Source organism: Poecilia reticulata, linkage group LG4, assembly GCF_000633615.1.
Source record: "Poecilia reticulata strain Guanapo linkage group LG4, Guppy_female_1.0+MT, whole genome shotgun sequence".
Lineage (NCBI taxonomy): Eukaryota > Metazoa > Chordata > Actinopteri > Cyprinodontiformes > Poeciliidae > Poecilia > Poecilia reticulata.
The window spans coordinates 823,647-842,014 of record NC_024334.1 but is presented as its reverse complement, the minus strand read 5'-3'; the positions used below and the strand labels follow the sequence as shown (position 1 = coordinate 842,014).

The 18,368-nt window shown below is 36.5% G+C and overlaps 1 protein-coding gene across 4 annotated transcripts in view; it reads left to right on the top strand.

The window, feature by feature from the left end:
• Positions 1-18,368, top strand: part of lrp8 (low density lipoprotein receptor-related protein 8, apolipoprotein e receptor) — a 161,073-nt gene that overhangs the window by 72,313 nt on the left and 70,392 nt on the right. For all 4 annotated transcript variants that reach the window (XM_008406182.2, XM_008406181.2, XM_008406179.2 and 1 more), the window contains exons 3-4: positions 909-1,031; positions 17,150-17,278. In XM_008406182.2, coding sequence (XP_008404404.1) covers positions 909-1,031; positions 17,150-17,278 — 252 coding nt within the window. The remainder of the gene's footprint in view (positions 1-908; positions 1,032-17,149; positions 17,279-18,368) is intronic.

Here is an 18,368-nt window from a genome sequence, read left to right as displayed (position 1 = left end):
AATCATTGTCATTCATCAAAATAAATTTACTGTAAAGGTTTTCAACACAAAATTCTCCAGTATTGTAGAGTGTCCTTTCTTAAGGGAACACATCTTTCATAAACCTATAAAGATGAGGAAATYTGACACCAAGTGAAATCTGTGTGCCAAGTATAAAACTGTTAAAACACACTTGTACATTCACAGTATACTGTCTGATTTTTTTCTTTCAAAGTAAAGCACAGATGCACGATTTGTCGTACATGCAAGTTTTGCGCAACTTCCGACTTTTCCTTCATTGAAAGATTGTCTTTCTTGAGTTGAAAATGTAAARGAGAAGGCAACAATTGGAGAAGGATACAGTCAGTTATATGCAGGATGATGTTTACATTAGATATTCTCTTGTACAGAGCAGAAAAGCAGAAGTTACACTTGTCCTTCAAAATACATTTTGCACATCCAGTCCTTTGCTAAGAAAATAAATCTTGGATTACAAACATAGTTTGGACAGAATCTGAACATTTTGACACGTGATTTCACCTAGCAAATGTCCCTGACCCACAGTCAGTGTGAAAAAAGAATCTTTGTCAAAGAATAGTTTATCAAASGCCCCTCAAGCTGCTTGTGAACACGGCACCTGGAACGCAGCCGGCAACAGTTTGAGTCAAAACGTTACTTGCTCATAATTAAATAAAAATTTAACTGGAAAATYGGTTTGGAATTGGAGCTCAGGGATTATCTTTTGGCTTTTGTCAGATTTGAATTAATTGGCCTTTTTGAATGAATTTTAAAATGTTTCTTTACTGCTCATTTTTGCCACATGCTGTCAGTGTGTACATTTGTCACTGATAAGACRGTAGTTAATGTTTTTATCTACATGATTTCTTTTTGTAGGTTTATCATAGTAAACATTTCTTTCATTTCCACAGCAAAGAAGACATGTGCGACCACTGACTTTGCCTGTAAGAACGGACAATGCCTGCCTGCTAGGTGGCGCTGCGACGGAGAACCAGAGTGTGCAGATGGTTCGGATGAGGCTGATGCAATCTGCAGTAAGTAGCTTCACAGATGCATTGCATGTTCAACAGGTGAACTTAACCACACATGTTGATAAGCAGTGCCACAAAAGCAAACACTGATATAATGACAGATGGAACAGAGAGTCAGGTAGGTCAACACCTATTCCCACATACACAGTTGACACGTCTCGCATGTGCTAACGCATGTTGTGTGAGTTAGTGTGTATCCGTGAGTTAAACAGAAGTCAACTTGCATTTTTTAAAGAGCATAAACATCTGCATTACGTCAGCAGTGGGTTTTTTTTTTCCTCTTCTCATACATTCAAGCTGGATTCACGACAGTTGTTCTGTTCTGGTAACACTTTCGTCACTCTCAAGGATGTCCATTCTTTGTGCTTGCTGCACTTTGCAACCTTCCATTCCTTGAACACTGCATCAGGAAATTGCTTTCAGTTGGACTGCCGTACATGGTTTAGTCAAGGCCAAAGGAGAGAAAAAAGATTTTGACTTTTTACATAATTTCCTCACAGCTAAAGTGAAAAGAAAGAATTTCTAATTATCTCTATTACTTTTACCTTACTAAGCAGCTGATCAGAGCAGGAAAGACCAATACTTTAAAGTTTAATGAATTAGTCCACAGCAAAACTGTATTTTGTTCTTTTTGCTCAGCATTGAGTTATTTCTTTCCTTCAGTTCAAAACTTCAATTGTGTCCTATTCCTGGAGTAAAAAGTTTTCCAACAAAGCAATTGCTGTTTTTCTTTGTTGGGGTGTTTGGAGGCATCCGTCTTTTCTCCTTGTGTACTTCCTCTCTGCCTAAGTTTCTTGCATAGATGATCTTTGTAGCAAAACTGCTCACAGTGTCCCTATATGCTGCGTCACAGTGAGCTGTCAGATATTGGATAGTTTATCTCAGAAAGCAAATGATAATAGGAAAAAGAAACTCAAAGAGTGTGTTGAGCATAAATAGAAGCATTTAGGACAAGAAGCTAACAGTCTTTACTGGTTAAATGACTTTCCCAACTCGGCAAACTCCAGTAATTTAATAAAACCCTTCAGCAAAGTATCAATTGATGAGCAATTCTAATTCCATTGATCAAAGTTTCAGATTACTAGTTTTTCACTATCCTTGGTAAGTCATCACAGAGCATCCGTTTACTTCACAGATACAGGACTGGTGAGACATTCATCAAATATATGTCGTGATTCGGAACTAGAAATCTGTCTTTCCTCGTCAGTCTTATCATTCAACTCTCACACTACGACCCACATCCTATTTGGCACTTTTTCATCAATATGGATCTCAAAGAGGTGATCAAAGGGGGCTTTGAAGATCCCCAATGATAAGTCTGATTGGCAGAGGCCAAGAACGTGTGTGGGTTTGCATACGAGCACATGCCTTTTCTAAAAGCTTAGAGTGTGCGCACTGGCATAAGTATGTGAGTAAAACTGGAGTCAATACTTGTATTTAGTATTCATCGCAAGGTTAAAATCTAACCCATTTCATCAGATCAGTAGACTCGTGGTTTAGTCTCATTATATCTAATCAAGGTCAGAAACGGAGAGTTACTCGGACTCTTTCCAGACACATCGATCACCACAAGTCTGTCATGGTATTCTACATGCATTATGAGGTAAAAATAAAACGATGTTACAACAACAGGAATTGAAACTTTGCATTTGTTCACATATGTGCACTTTCCTCATTATTTGGCCTCATTTGGTTATTTAAAGATCGCCATTAGTCTCTGTCATAGTAGAGACTATTCTTCCTTGGTTCCACACCACAAACATTACAATAAATCATACATTTAGAAACATTAAAAGGATATAATGAATCTTTAGACTCAGGTGACTCAAATGGATCTAAAAGTTGCAGGACACCAAACCTTGAGACCTGAGTCCAGATGTAAGGATGACATTAGGCACTATTAATCAGGCCGTTGCTGCAACAGACAGTTAACACTTGCATGAATTCTGCAGCAGCAGCATATATGTGCAACATTGCATCTTTAAGTTACAACGCTCATGGTAGAGAATCTTTTAACAGATATTGTTGGCAAACGGACTTAAATGATGAAAAAATTACATGTCTTTTTTTTTTTTCATTGCCTTTGTTATGCTTCAAATCCATGGAAACACAACAATCAAAAAGAAGTGTGATGGATTTGGTGACGGAGTAAAGTTATACAATGTGGACAGAATTCAGAAATGGCACAAAATGCCCTTTAGTTTTAACATCTTGATATAATGAGGTAAAGGGGTAAACTGTACCTGCTGTTCCTTCCAGAAGCATCTGCATTGGTTGTTTCTGTACATTTTTTAGTTTTTGCTTCTCAGCGCTTTCTTTGTGTTGTTTAAGACCTTTAAATATCCTTCTGCCAGCCAACATCTGTGTGTAGCAACCTTGTTTCTGTCATTTTGTGTGCTGCTTGTCATCCACTTTCTGATCTAAGTTCAGTTTAAGTAATGCCTTGATGGAATTGATTGCCCCGTGAGGGAATCGATGGACTGATCCCTGAGACTTTTGCTCGACTGCTGATTAACTATGGACCTCCAATGATGGCTCTGAAACTCACATGTGCAGACGCACACACACCTACGCACAAACACACAGGTTGCGGTGTCGCTCTCTGTAATTACACATTGAAAAAACCTGGGCCTGAGGGGGGTTCTGGAAATACAGCTCAATAAGGCGAGCTGTGGTTCATGCATGATCGTATGACTTTGTGGCTTATTAGTTATTGCAGTTGTAGCATCAATTCTCAGAAATGGATTAGAAACATTATGGGGCATCTGTATTTCAGAGCCAAACATTGTGTCTGTTCACCAATCACCAGCACATTTCTCACAACCAGAAAACCAGAAAACTTTATAGTATTTAGCCATGCTGTGTTCATGCAAGTCTCACTTTTTTCCATATAATTAGTATATGTTTTACTCGAGAGTAATGTCGCCGTCAAAACGCAGCATCCATCATGCCACTGAAACTTTCTCACTACATTAACAATTTATTTATTTATTTTATTTTTTACCTTTCCATCACTTAAAGCTCAGGCTTGAATTGATGTGACTACATATCAAAATACTGATATAGGTTTAGAAAAACAAGCTAATTATTTTTGTCTTAACATGCAGAATGGTCATTTGGAGGTGAGATATCAATTTAGAAATGTATATCAAAAGTGCTCTATATCTATTTTCTGCTTACAACAGAAGCTGTCAGGAAACAGTTCATGTTCTCTAGTTTACATCTAGATCACATATCATCATTCATATATTATTTTAACTTCCATTTTTCTCCCTTTTTTTTTTTTTTTTGCCAGAGATGTGACTGCAAAGGTTTGCTCATAAAAGTACTTATCTGTTTGGAAAAAATGTTTCATGCTTCATTTATTTATTGATTTTATAACTCTTATTTGATGTTTAACCATGAAAGCTTAGGAACAATAGACACTTGTCACTTTTAGTCTACCGTGTATTGGACAAAGATATAACTGCACTCGTTTTATTCTGTCTTTCTGGATGCTTGAAAACTTAAGAATGTTATACAAAACCCCCATAATAGAATGTCTAAACTTTTGTGAGATGTGGAGGATATTTTATATTCATGACATAAAAGCCTTGTATCATCTCGGTGACTAATCTATTCCAGGTCTACTCAAGCATCTCACACTTGGAGGCATGCTGATAAAGGCTGTCTTGAAAAGTCTCTAAACCCATTATGAAAGAGAATGGGAGGAAAGTATACTAGCACAAATGAGAATTTTGATGAGTATTGAAGTCAAGTAATCTCAAGTCATTGTTCACGGTTGAGAAGCGTCGTCAGATAAAACCGAGAGAACAACAGTGTACGCATCCCCTTCGGCTCTGCCATTACGATATCAAAGCAGCTGTGTTTTAATTGAGAAAACGGGGGATTTTAAAACATTTGGTTCTTTGATATGCTTCAAACTCAACTCTGTTGCAAGGCCTTAAAGTTAGCCCGTTTGCAATGGAAATGTTGTATTTGTACACTCAAACTTGTAATTAAATAGTTTGAATACAATTTACATCTTAATGTGTCCTGATATGTTTTGCACATATTGATCATCTCTTATTTTTTTTGGTCTACTTTACTCAATACCTCCGGGTTTATTTCTTTCCAATCCAGCTGATGAAAGTCATTCATCTAGAGAAACAAACTGTCAAAGCGGTGCCTCTCATCACAGCAAGACTTCTCACCCACTTGTGGTAGTCATGATTTATAGAGCTCATATCCACTCATTTCCACTACCTTCATCAAGTTCTTTTCCATATGGTAATCATAGCTTTGCTGGGGAAAAGATTAAAGAAAAAATTGTGTAGACTTGGACAGCAGAAGCAGATTGATTTTAAAGAATGTTTGCAGCTTGAATTCTTCTCAAGGTTTCGTTGCTGTCTTGGAACGTGTGGGATTTTTTTTTATTCACAGCTCTGATTAAAAAAAAGAATTGAATAAAGAAAACTTGTTTACCTCTTTTTCTTTTTTTTCCTTTACAGTTCCAGGCAATTTCACATCCAATTTTACCTGGATCTTTTTTAAAGATGACTTCTTAAAATGTCAAAATTAAGCACTAAAGCTGATGTTTGTTTAACAAATGGGATGAAGGTAAGAAAATTCACAAAACTCCTCTGATTCTCCAGTCATTATTTGACAAGTCCAAGAGTTGGATCACCTCAAACACTAAATCTAAGAGAGGGCAGATGCCAACAAGCTGTGAAAAGAGTTGTTACTCAATGTTCAAAATGTTTTAAAAAGGGCAAAGAAATTATATTCGGAAAAGTGTGGAACTTTGAAACAAAGTTTGTTAGAACCCTGTCCTCTGGAGTTCAAATGTCCATGCAGGGAGGAGGGACCCCTGAACGTTTACTCAGTTATAACTGCAGAATGTTGCTGGTGTTGTACAGCAGATACCAATGAGTGGATGCTGACTGTTGAACATGGTAATTGTGTTTTGCATCATAGCAATTGCTGTGAGATGTAGTTTTAATGCAAAGCTGGAATAGAGCTATTTCTTTATTTCTCCAGTTGTGTAGTTTAAGGCATGACGGTAAGATTACTGCAAAATGTATGTCTGCAGCTCCCAGCCTTCTGAACAACAAGCAGTCTCATTGTGTACAGAACTGTTACAATTATGTATGAAAGATGTAGTTTTTGTGCACGTTCTAATAGAGCATTTCGTGCTGGCTGGCACTCCTGTTTTCTCAGGCGTCTGCAGAAATTGTAGCCCATCTCAAACACATCCGTACCTTCATGTTGATCTGACCACTCAGCTGTGCTATGAGCATTGGGCAAGAACATTTTAACCAGCTTGCATGTTTTACATCTTTACGTGAATTACAATTATTTGTAGTGATGGAACTTTTGTCATCTCTTTGAGGAAGTTATTAAAACAAGTGTATGATACAATCTATCTGCATCAGTTCTCCTGCATAAGTGCTTCAATTTCTTTCCACTTTCGTCTTAGTGGGCTACAACCACAATTTGTAGAATAGTTTGTAAGGCTCCTTTACTTTCTAACAGATAGGCCATTTATGAAATGTTGCTAAGGTGTTATCTTTAAATTTGTTTGTGCAATGGAGGTAAATTTTAATAGCATTTAAAATGAACTGAAACTAAGCTTAGTAAAAAGACATGACAAGCAATTTATTAAGTTACTATTCATTTTGTGTACTGAGTTTTATGCAATTTGATAATCTCAAAACCCCATACCATTTATTAACGAATGACGGTGTCCACCTGGTCACCACTTCTCGCCATTTGTGTGCTGAATACATTTCCTGTAATGTAACACAAATGTGTGACTCATGTTGTGAAAAGAATTATGAGTCACGGAGGAATATAGAGAAATTATTTTCATGTCTCCCGGTGGTCAGCAGTTCCTTTTTGTCCAAGGGTTTAGTCTTGGACAAAACTAAAGTTAGCTGTCCGGTTTGAGACTTGAACTTGCTTCCCTCCCACTTCCTCTCCTCTACATCGGTTCCACCTGCTCCACAGTGGAGAAGTGACTGTGGATTTGCCCGTCTGTTCTGAGACTACAGGCAGGTCAGCCTAATGCAGCAGGGTGGCAGGAGGTTGTGCTCGTTAATTATTCTAGAATACGAGCGGAAAGGTTTCACTGAGTTGCGATGTCGGACGGCTTCAATTTCATGCTTGAGGCGGCCTCAGACCGGCCATAATTTCCCAGGCGGCCTGTCTCTTGTTCTCCCTACCTGTATACGTCTTCCTTGCACTTTCGTCCTGGAAGAAAGTCGGTGACCTTGGCATCAAAAGACACTAATAAATACAAATAAACTCATTTTAGAAATGGATATAACATTTACAAGCTCCCATGAATGTTACAAATGTTTAATAAATCATTCTAGTTTTTCTTATACACTTTTTTCATTAGTTCCAACAGTATTTTGTGGGATGAGCTAAAATAAAAAAATGTTTGCACGCAAGATGGCATTGAAACCTGACTCAGCAGCGGTGCCCAGATTCTAACAAACTATTGTGAGAAGGTTTTCAAGGGATACAAAACACATTTGGCTAAAGTTGTATGGTTTAAAAGAAATATTCTACCAAATGATGTCGATTTCTGAATCTGGAGAAAGATTCCTAAATCTGTTTAGTCTGGCATTTAACAAAGCAAGAATAATTGTACTAAACCCGATTGACCTAAAACTGGAACATTTAGGTCTGGTTTTGTATCAGAGTAAGACAAGAATGGAGAAATGGTTGTGTATTTTTATAAACTTAATTCTTCATATAATTGTTGTTGCTAAACTAGAAACTTTAGAGAATAATTTTTTTAAAAATCTTTTTGCATTAACTTTTTTGCCCTGAATTTCGATTTAGAGCTCTTTAAGCTTAAAGTTCAAACCCAACTGTCTGTGTTGCAAAACAGAAGCCTGATTCATTTTTTTCCCTGCTGTTTTTCCCCCCCAACAATCTCATCAGTTTCCATTTTATTCTGAGTATATTTGTCGGCCAATTTGTTTCCTACTATCCATTTACAGTTATATTGGGGATAAAACGAGTAATTTCCTATGGGAGCACTGGTGTCGCGCTGTATTTCTTCCCCAGTGGCACTGTCAGACACAAAGTCTAGACATTGCTAATGGTTCCAAGCTTATTCTTTCTGCACACAATTTAGATCGGGGGGGGAATGGTGAGAAGAGATTGAGGGAGACAACAGCATCCTATTTCAGCCACAGCTACTGAAAGAGGATGATTTTGCCAAATCTTTAGATCTAGAAGCAGTTTTATTCTGTCAGTCTGTTTATTCAGAGACATTAGAATGTCATGTAGAAATTGTGTCGTAGAGATTTTTGGGAAGGAGAATCAGAAGAAGTTTTTTTTCCTGGTAGAGCTTGATATTTTTGGTGCCTACTTCTTTTCTGTTCTCGTACGCAAAGCATGCATGTCATGCTGCCACATTGCTTCATGCCTCCACACAGAACACTCAGAAAATAACCTCTTGAAAGAAATTGTTACCATGCTCTGCTGGTTGTATATCCCATAGCTGCTTTTCAAAACTTGACTTTGGACTTTTGACTCTTTTGTTGTCATAGATTTGCTCTTAGCTTTTCTGTTGAAACAACTTTCTACGATTACTATTTTTATTCCATTCCTTTGTTAACATTGTGCTTCTTATTTCCAAGCACTCCCCTTCCTCCCCTTCACCGTTTTCCTGTCCACTTTAACTTGACTTTGATCTCTCTGTCTTTAACACACTTTGCGTCTGCTGCCACGGGGCTCCAATAATTGGAGATCAGAATTCTAATCAAAGCCAATAATCAAGGTCAACCTTCGTTTAAGTTGTGGTTTGATATGTGAAGGACAACACATTGGGGTGTTGATGTGCTTGATTTCGAACAAAGACTGAGTGTGTCAGATTTTGTGTCAAATATGATGTCAATTTAATTTATTTTCAATATGCTAACAAGCTAAACCAAACTTCAGTTTAAAAAGCCAGACTCCTTCCTACAACTAACTTCTGCTTCAATTAAATCTCATGCTCCAGTTGGTGTACACTATTGGGATCTGAGAACTAATGTGTTTGAACATAAACGTGCCAATTTTTTTTTTTTTTTTTACAGCTACCCAAGCACACTTTCTCATGCATATAAAATTGCATGTAACCATTGTAACACTTACAGTTCTTTGAACACATTTCAGCTCATGCATACACTAATTAAGCAACTGGATGTGCAAATCCACACGTGCTCACAGCTATTCTGTCACCAATTTACTCAAGTGAAGAAATCATGTCAATGAAGTGTGCTTGGTAGAGCATGCTTTGTACTTTTTAGCCTGTTCTTACACAGTGAACTGACGGTGAACCTACAATGAGATGTCATTCGGATAGATTAACCTGTTTTATTTATTTCACGGAGCCTTGTGACAAAATAAGACATTACAGGAATGTCTATGTGGAGAAAAGAGGCTTTTCGCTGCAGTTTTTGTAACTTTTGAATATAATTTTGCCAACACAATTTTTGACTAACCAGTTATAAGATACTTTTACTTAACATTTAGGATAAAATACTTTATTATTGATTAGATGCTTAAACTAAAGTACTAAAGTGCATATATTTCCATTTCATGAATAGCATATCCTTATAGAATTTAGAAGCTTTTGTAATCCTATACGCTAATCAATACAATTTACATAAAATGGAAATTTGTTGGTTGCATTAGCAAGAGAGCATCACAGAAATTTGCTATTATACAAAGCTCAAAAATAACTTAAAATAAAATACTCACTTCACTTACATAAGAAATGAAACATAAAATATTAAAAATATTTATGCAACATCAACAAGCCACACTTCTCCATAAGGTTTGCAAATGAAGGCGCTATTTTACACTTCCCTTTTTACATAGCTACAACTACACAAATAAAACAAATGTGAAAGGGATTTTATATTTATAGATTTTACTGACTTCACAAAGTCCTGTAGGTCGACAGGAATGACAAAGAGCCAGGATATTTATTGACCTCTGTCTGAACACTATGATTCACATTTCTGGTTGTCACTTATTTGGACACAGTATATGAGAGGAAATTGCTAAGTTCAGGTAAGAAAAATATATATATATATTGCACTTAACAAAATTGGATTACATAACTATCAATAACTTGATTCACTTATGTTTATTAATTCAATGGAAAGTATCGGGAATGTACATAATTTACTCTGCATAGCGTTATTTCTAAAACATTTGAACTATTCACCCACAATACCTACATGTTATCGACTAAAACTTCAAATCTGAAAAAAAAGTATAATCCAGGTCTTTGGCAAATTAAACTATAACTGACTGATCTTTTCTAAGCAGATTATTGTGCATCTTGTACTTTTATGATTGGGTTGGGATATATATTTTTACTCTCTATTACTTATTTAATATAAAGGATATTTATCTAAAAGTTCCTAATCTATTTTCATGCATTTGACCCTGTGGACATAAAAAGATCTTGTTTGATCAGATTACAACCCAACATCTCCACAGTCTGGAGTATATTCATCTTGTCCTCGTTTCCCCTGTTATAGATATTTACCACTGTGTGACCAGCTGATCTCATTCTTCATTCCTAAGTTACTTTCCCTGGCCTTGTTTCATCGTTACTGCTGCAGATACTAGTACTACTGCTACTGCTAATGCAACACAAGAAAGATGCACACTGATTTCACGTTACTTTATCTTCCATTTATAATTCACTATCACTTAGTGTTTCGATTCAACAGTATATGTTGCAAAATGATGGAGTTTGATTGAAAAATCAGTGAACAGTGTGCAGATAACAAGGATGAGACTATGCACTAATACTTTGCAGCAGGTTCAACATAGGTTATTGGTTTTAAAAGCTTTCAGAAAAAAATAGTAATTTTGTGATTCCAGTATACTGAGCCTCTTTTCAAAAATATCTGCCACGTAATGAATAGACTCATCAGCCTGTGTGTTACTTGGCAGAAAGCATAAATGTTTGTTTTCTAAATTATGAATTATATCGTAATCTTTCCTAATATTTGAAATTGGGAAACTGCACTTTGGGACATTCTTATGGTCAAAATGGCCTTAAAGTAACATTTTTAAATATATATTAAATTGATTCCTAAATATGTGTAGTCCTAACTGTAGTATACACAGATTTGCATTGATGTCTGTATGACATTTAATCCATAACAAAAACATCATAGCATCATAATTCTATTAGTTCCATCCAAACTGAAAATGGCAGGTGAATAACACTTCTTTACATTAGATCCTTCTCCATATTCAATTTGATAACTGACAGCTAATATGAAGCTGTGAGACTGTGTCATGTTAATTTTACTAATGTTGCATAAATCTGGTTGGAATAACATTTTATTTTAGCCTTCCTTAGACCAGACTGAACCAGTATGAAGGGCAAGTACATAGCTGCTCGTAGTCAGACAAAGCCTCTGCCCTGTTTTTACTGCACAACAATAAAAGCTTATTGTTCTCAAGCAGCCACTTACCAATTTATAGAGCCACCTCTCAACTGAAAATTCAGCTTAATTATCCTATTTCACACACGATCAGCTCTTATGAATCCCCTGTAAGTCAGATTTAATTGATGATCTGTCAAACTTGTGCAAGCGATAAGGGCATTTACTCTCATTTGAAAAATTCTGAAATAAATGGTTATAACAGGCCTTTTCTTGAGTTAATATATTTTTATACAGATATTCCCAAATGTCTTTTGTAGAACAATGTGTTTTTTAACATGTACCATAATAAAAAATGATGCTCTGTACCTTTTCATACCAAAGAAACTGTGGGTGTGTCCCATGTGACTCACTTTCTCCTTTAAACTGTTTGCAGGGCCAATTGATATTCACAACATTGCAGAGTATTTGGGAATTCTTAATGTTCCACCGACACAGTGAGAGAGAGCGTAGGTATTTTGCATAAAAAGACATTAAAGCGAGAAACCTCATCAATCAGTGTAGTGCTGCAAGCATTGCAGTTGGAAATTTATTGTATCTTTAAACGTAGCAGTACAAAGAGTTTTCCACATTGAAATCATAACACTGTAATCCTCATTGCCAATCTAGTCGACACTGTCTGCACTCCATATTCATCATGTTATACTATCACCCTATAGTGTGTGTTGGTTTTGACATGTTTCCTTGTGACAAAATGGGGGCTTATAGCTGACTTAGTCTCGTAAACATACCTCATAATTAATAAATTATCTTAGCAGTAGCATCCAGCGCTTTGAACCCTCCTAATCAATCACGTGGGAGGATAGCTAGATGGTAACCAAGCACTTTGATAGAGAAGGCGGTTGTGTGCAACAATGCTTCGATCCCTCCCTCCTTTTGAGGGAAATTTAAGAAAGTAGTTAATCAAAAGTTCATTAGCATAGAGCGCCTTGCTCAGTCCACCCCTATACCCTGCTATAATAGACACTTAGGCAGTCTGTGTGAGGTGAATAATAAGTGTGCTCCCGTTTCCACTTGTGTTTGTTCAACTGAATTAAAAACCTGCATCATACACCATCTGTCTAATGAGATTTTGTTTTTCTTTTGACCCCAAGACGAACATCAGCTTAGATTGCAATTTACCATTTAGAAATGACCAAGAAACAAGAATGTGGCTTAGAGGTATTGGAAATGGGAAGGATTAATATTTTTTTGTGGTCTTTTCAGTATTTCATAAAGCATTTTATCCTTTACTGCACATTATTGCAATGGTCTTTCTTTACAATTGAAAGAGGCAATTTTGCTCCAGAAACAACTACATTAAACTCATTTAGACCCGCAAAAGTTTTTTTGAAATATGATGGCTTACAATTTTTATAAATATTTACTTTAGAAAATTGGTGTCATTTTTAAATAACCAAAACTGCATTTCTAAAATGGAGAAAATCACAAAACATTTGCAAAATTACCTTTCCTTTTATAGGGGGTTATGATATTTGTGGAAAATGCTGTTAAATATATATATATAAAAGTACATGGTCTTCAACCTCACACTTAAAAAATGGTGCTGGTATTTTCTCTGTTTTTTGTTATGGAAATTCATAGTAACTTTTCCATAAATGCTGGATACTTCTAATAACCACATTTGTTTTGATACATATGTACTGTATGCCACAGAAATGGAATAGCTAAAAAGGTTGGGATCACCTAAATGGATTTCCTTGCTTTGTTTGCCCTGATATATCCTGTACTTATTCACTGTCTGCTCGCTGTTCTGACCCTGTTTTACACTCATTCGATAACGGATACATCCACCTGGGAGCTGCTGTGTTAAACAAACACATCTTACTGCTCACCACCAAGCTGCTTCACTGATTCGTGGATAATATCAGTTCTGCTGTCATTGGCAGTGACCAAACTGAGTGGCCTTTTAGATATCAGCATTTGTTTCTCTTTTTCTCTCAACTGCCAATCTGATTAATATGAGCTAATTTTTGTGTGTTTGCTCTCTACCACCATACTTTATGTTGTGTGTGTAAACTTTGTTTTAATTTAAGGTGCTAGAGGCTAAATAATAAACCACCTTTCTGTTAAAACTTTGCAAATTTTTAGACAATGTCATTTGTATTACTGTCCACAAATAGTAATGGTTAGTCCATATTCTCTGACTTAACAGCAGACAGCTGAACAGTCTTTCAAGTAGTTATAGATAAGTGCCTAAATGTTCAATAGTAGGAAACTTGAATTCTCCTTTTTTTTCCTGAGTATTATTGTCCTTGGGATAAAAATCGTTTAATTTATTTAGTCATAATCAATGTCAGCAGAACTCTCTGTTCTCACTCATCTGTATTTCGCTGTTTGACAGGCAGCTCTTCTATGACTGTCCCTTCCAGACACCCAGGGCCCAGGGCCAGTCAGACAAATTACTTCCTTTTAACTCAGCTGTCAGTCAGATATTTAGTGGATCCCCCCCAAAGGATGTTTCTTCTTTGTGAGGACTTGTAAAAGACTCATGCATTATTGCACAGAAGGCGTTAGGCTGCACTTCCATGTAACACTTGTGAACAGATTCAGAATACGGTGATAAGAGGGTCAGTCAGCCGAAAGAAAACCATTACTACTAATAGAGATTAGTTTCCTATGCATAATTTGTATTATTTTATTTGGTGAAATTAGTCTTTTGGTATATTAGGAAAGGTCAATCACTTAACATTAAAAACGGTAATCTGCATGTTTTTTTGTTTTTTTTATTATCATTATGCAACTTTTTTTTAAACAGAACTGAGTTTACAGGTTTTAACCTGTTGTGGATTTTCTCCAGTCCAGACATGGTTAAGATTTTACATACAAATGCAAATGTATACATACAACCAGAATTATTTGGATAAAATTGCCTTTCAAAGATGCAAAGTAACTGTGGTGTTTGTCATTGAAAGCAAGGTCTTGTCCTATTTTAGCTTACTTTATTAGTTCAAACACCAAATATACTTTAATATGTAGTTTCACAGTGAAAACCATCTTGGCAATACAGCAGAAGCTAATATATCCTTTCAAATAAGAACATAACCACCCCTTTGTTCATGGTGTTCTTCAGTTTCAGTCATGGCTTTTGCCCTGGATGGCACAAAATTTAATGAACAAAGTTGTTGATTAGGTCTAGCATAGTGAAACTGGTGAATTATTATTTATTGGAGATTACCAGATGTTTGGAATGCCTTTGAATAAATGTAATATCAAATTGTACCGGGCTTTCTCACCGAAAATATTTTTGATGTATTCAATGTAGACCTTGCAATCTGCCATGGTTTGTAGGTTTGGGAAGGTCAGAGTGTGTTTTTCTTAATAAACAATTACTGAAAGTTACAGACTTTGAGCAAAGAAGCAGACAGCAAAATGGCAATATGACCCAGGAACTGCAGGTGAGGCAAATCAGCCGATTGAAAACAGCAGAGAACGAGAACAGACCTATCTCCAGCGGTCATTGGGCGACAGACAAGACATACCAAGACAAATAATCACACACTCACACTTGAGGGCAATTTAGAGAAACTCCATGAAGAAAGGAAGAAAGACCCCTCACTGGGATTCTAACCCAAGACCTTCTTGCTACAAGGCAACAGTGATCCCAACATCCATCCCTCTGAGACACAATTATTTAGCATATTTACAATTTACCCTAAAATTGTGCAGTTGTTTCTTGAGTTACATAAATGTGGTATTATTTTTAAGTGGATGGCCTGAAGACGGATATTTTTTCTGAATTTAAAGTATCTCCATCGCGATCACCTTGCCAAAACGATGGTGGCTAAATGCCAGACTGGCTTCAAAACAGCAGTAACCGATTAGTAATGTTTTTTGTGGCCCAAAGCATTTCTTTTATACAGTTTCTGGCCTTCATGTACATCATTATTTTCATATATGTACCTTCAGATTAGGTAGTGAAGCTGCTTTGAGCTGATAAGTATTTGAATGCACATTCAAATTCTCATTGTCACTGCAGGAATTACCAGACATGATCTGGCACTTATGCTTATATATTTTGGGCAATGGTTTTCAGAATGATTTTACATTTTAATGGCCGAATCAAATTTGTTTTAAGGGAAAAATGCATAGAGGAGTTTCTTATTCATTATAAGGAAGAAAGAAAGAGGGATGGTGGAACCCAAAACTAATATAGACCAAGTAGGAAAAGCAGATAAATAAGGTCTTCAGACCCATTCAGTGAATTAGAAGATTATTGAAAAATTCACTTATTTCAGGAATTTTATCACAAGTGAAACACATTATGTAGACTAATTACACAGAGAAGGATGTTTGAAAGCATTTTCTGTGAATTATGATAATTTTACACTTGCAGATAATGGAAATGTGTTTTTTGTTTTATTTAAATATTCCATTAGACCAATAACGCATTTTAACACAGATATGTTGACTTATTGAAAAGTATGTTGAATACCTGCTTAAAGGTTGTCAATTTTCAAAGGGGCCCCATCAGGATGCATACTGTATTTACTGAAGATGAGTCTAATTTCTGGACCCCAAAACCAGAACAGCTGAAAACTAAATTGCATTCAGTTGTAGAGGTAGAACCTGTGAGCCGGTGCTGCAGAAAACGCAGCAGTGCTCAAACCTTCTTTTACGATAACCAACATTTGAACGGTATGAGATGAAAAAACGCTGGTGAAAATCAAAATGAGAAAGAAGAAATATGAGATGAATAAAAAAGGAATGAGTCCGGAATGGGCAAATCCCAGAGGTGCTATTGATCTGTGGCTGCAACACACACAAACACAACCGTGCTGCCAGGAAGCACGCCGGTGGTCAAATATGTATAATTGATGGAGTTGGGTTTGACACAGCCGAGTAATGTGATCTGGGGCTGGAGTCTCTTTGGTGTTATACCAAGTGTGTGTGTATATGCACGATTGTGTGTGTGTGTGTGTGTGTGTGTGCCTGTTTGAAAGGAGAAAGGACAGGGATTTGTTGTGGGGACTCGTTGAAAATTTGATGTGTAAGAATGCTGTATTTTTCATTTTTACCAGCCCCCATGGAGGAACAATGGCTTGTACAGTAATGGGCTTTTACCGTAGGACCTTTGTTCTCACTCACATGCACAGAGTTTTTTTGAGAGACTTGTTGACAAGCTGTGAGATACTTTCATTAATTTTTACACATTTTCRTTAGAGAAACAGAAAAATAAATGCAGATAATACAATATTTTGTACCACAACTGCATTTTTTAATTCTTTTAGTCACCATTKTTACAGCTGTGTGTATACAAGGAATTTATTAGGTTGTTGATGGTGAAGAAATCTTTACCATTTTATTCCCAGCWACATTTACACACAGTAGTGCTTGTTTTTTTCAGCATTTCTTTTTTATCTTTGTCCATTTGTGTATTTCACAGCTTTGTGCCTGCCCTGACAGTGTTCTTCTTTGTTCCACTGTCACTGTGTGTCTAGTTAAATTGCAGGCCTTTGAGAAGAAATCGATTTGAGCAACAAGATAACTAAGTTATCAAACTGTTTCATTGACTGACTGTCCCTTTTCTCTCCATTTCTCGTCCCATTTTTGCCTTTCCTGTCTTCTTTCTCTATTCCCATTTTCCCCTCCTTTCTGCCATGTTTCCCCTCTCTGTCATTCCCTCTGTCTTCATTCTTTTGCTTTCCCGCCCCTCTCTCGCAACAGGCCGACAGACTTGTCCTCCGGAGAAGTTTGATTGTGGAGGGGTGGCCAGCAAATGTGTTTCGCTATCGTGGCGATGTGACGGAGAGAGGGACTGTGAAAACGGAGCAGATGAGGAGGAGTGTCCTGCAGGTAAGTCTGTGATGAGCATTTTGAATGTAGCGAACACAACAAAAGSCCTGAAGTGTTCGTAGCTCCAAAGTGAATTTCACTTTTACACTCTTCAGTTGCTTCAAGTACATTTTGAATTCAGGGRATGTAGCTGCATTTATTACATTGCTAACAATCAATGGTTCCACAGGACAGACATAACCTGCATTATTAAATCACTTTGGACATTTGAATCTGCTATYTGTCATAAAGCAGGACCATTATGGGCTCATAWAAGATTCCTAAAAACACCAAAATATCAAAAATATTTGAATCTTTTAAGAACTGGATCCCAACACTGAGTTTGTTCACCCATTACTTTGAAATGTATTTATAAGGAGGAACTTTTGTCAGAGACGCTTATGAACAGTGCTGACTTCGATACTGCATGACATCTYCTGTCGTTCTGCATTGCACATCTGAACTTTGAAAACTCAGCTGTGCAGGATGACACCACCTGCACATTGATTTATGAATGGCCAGAGGCAGCTCAGATGGGKGTCGTGCTTATGGGTTTATGTTTTGTGAAAGAGGATATGTTGGTTGCACTAGTAAGCATGYAGAAAGCAGTAGGTCTGAACAAGTTTCACCACAAATGTTCTGTGTTTGTAAGATGTGAAGAAAGTTACAGTGCAGCATGTTTTACTCTTCATTAGTCTTTTCACATGGTCAGGCTTCCATCCTTACAGCAAGCATCAAAGATGTAAATGAGACATTGATTTCTGTTTATGTGAATATCTGACATGGAGYTTTATTGATTTTCAAGCCTGAAACAAAGAGAAACATGCAAGTATAGCATTTTTTCCCAAACAAATTAGGTTGGATTCAAGATAATCCAATATGTAGAAAATGTTTGTGTCCTTAAGGATATTAACATCTGTACGAAGTGCTTTTTGTTCCTTTTTCAATATTATACTATTTGTGAAGAACAAGTATTTTTTATTCATATCTATTGTGTACACACACTCATCCAACAAAATAAAATAAGCTTACATTTTATAGAATTTTAAGAGCTAATAACTAATCAGTGTAAAAATGGTGCTTGAGCAAACCTACCAGCTTTAGTAATTAA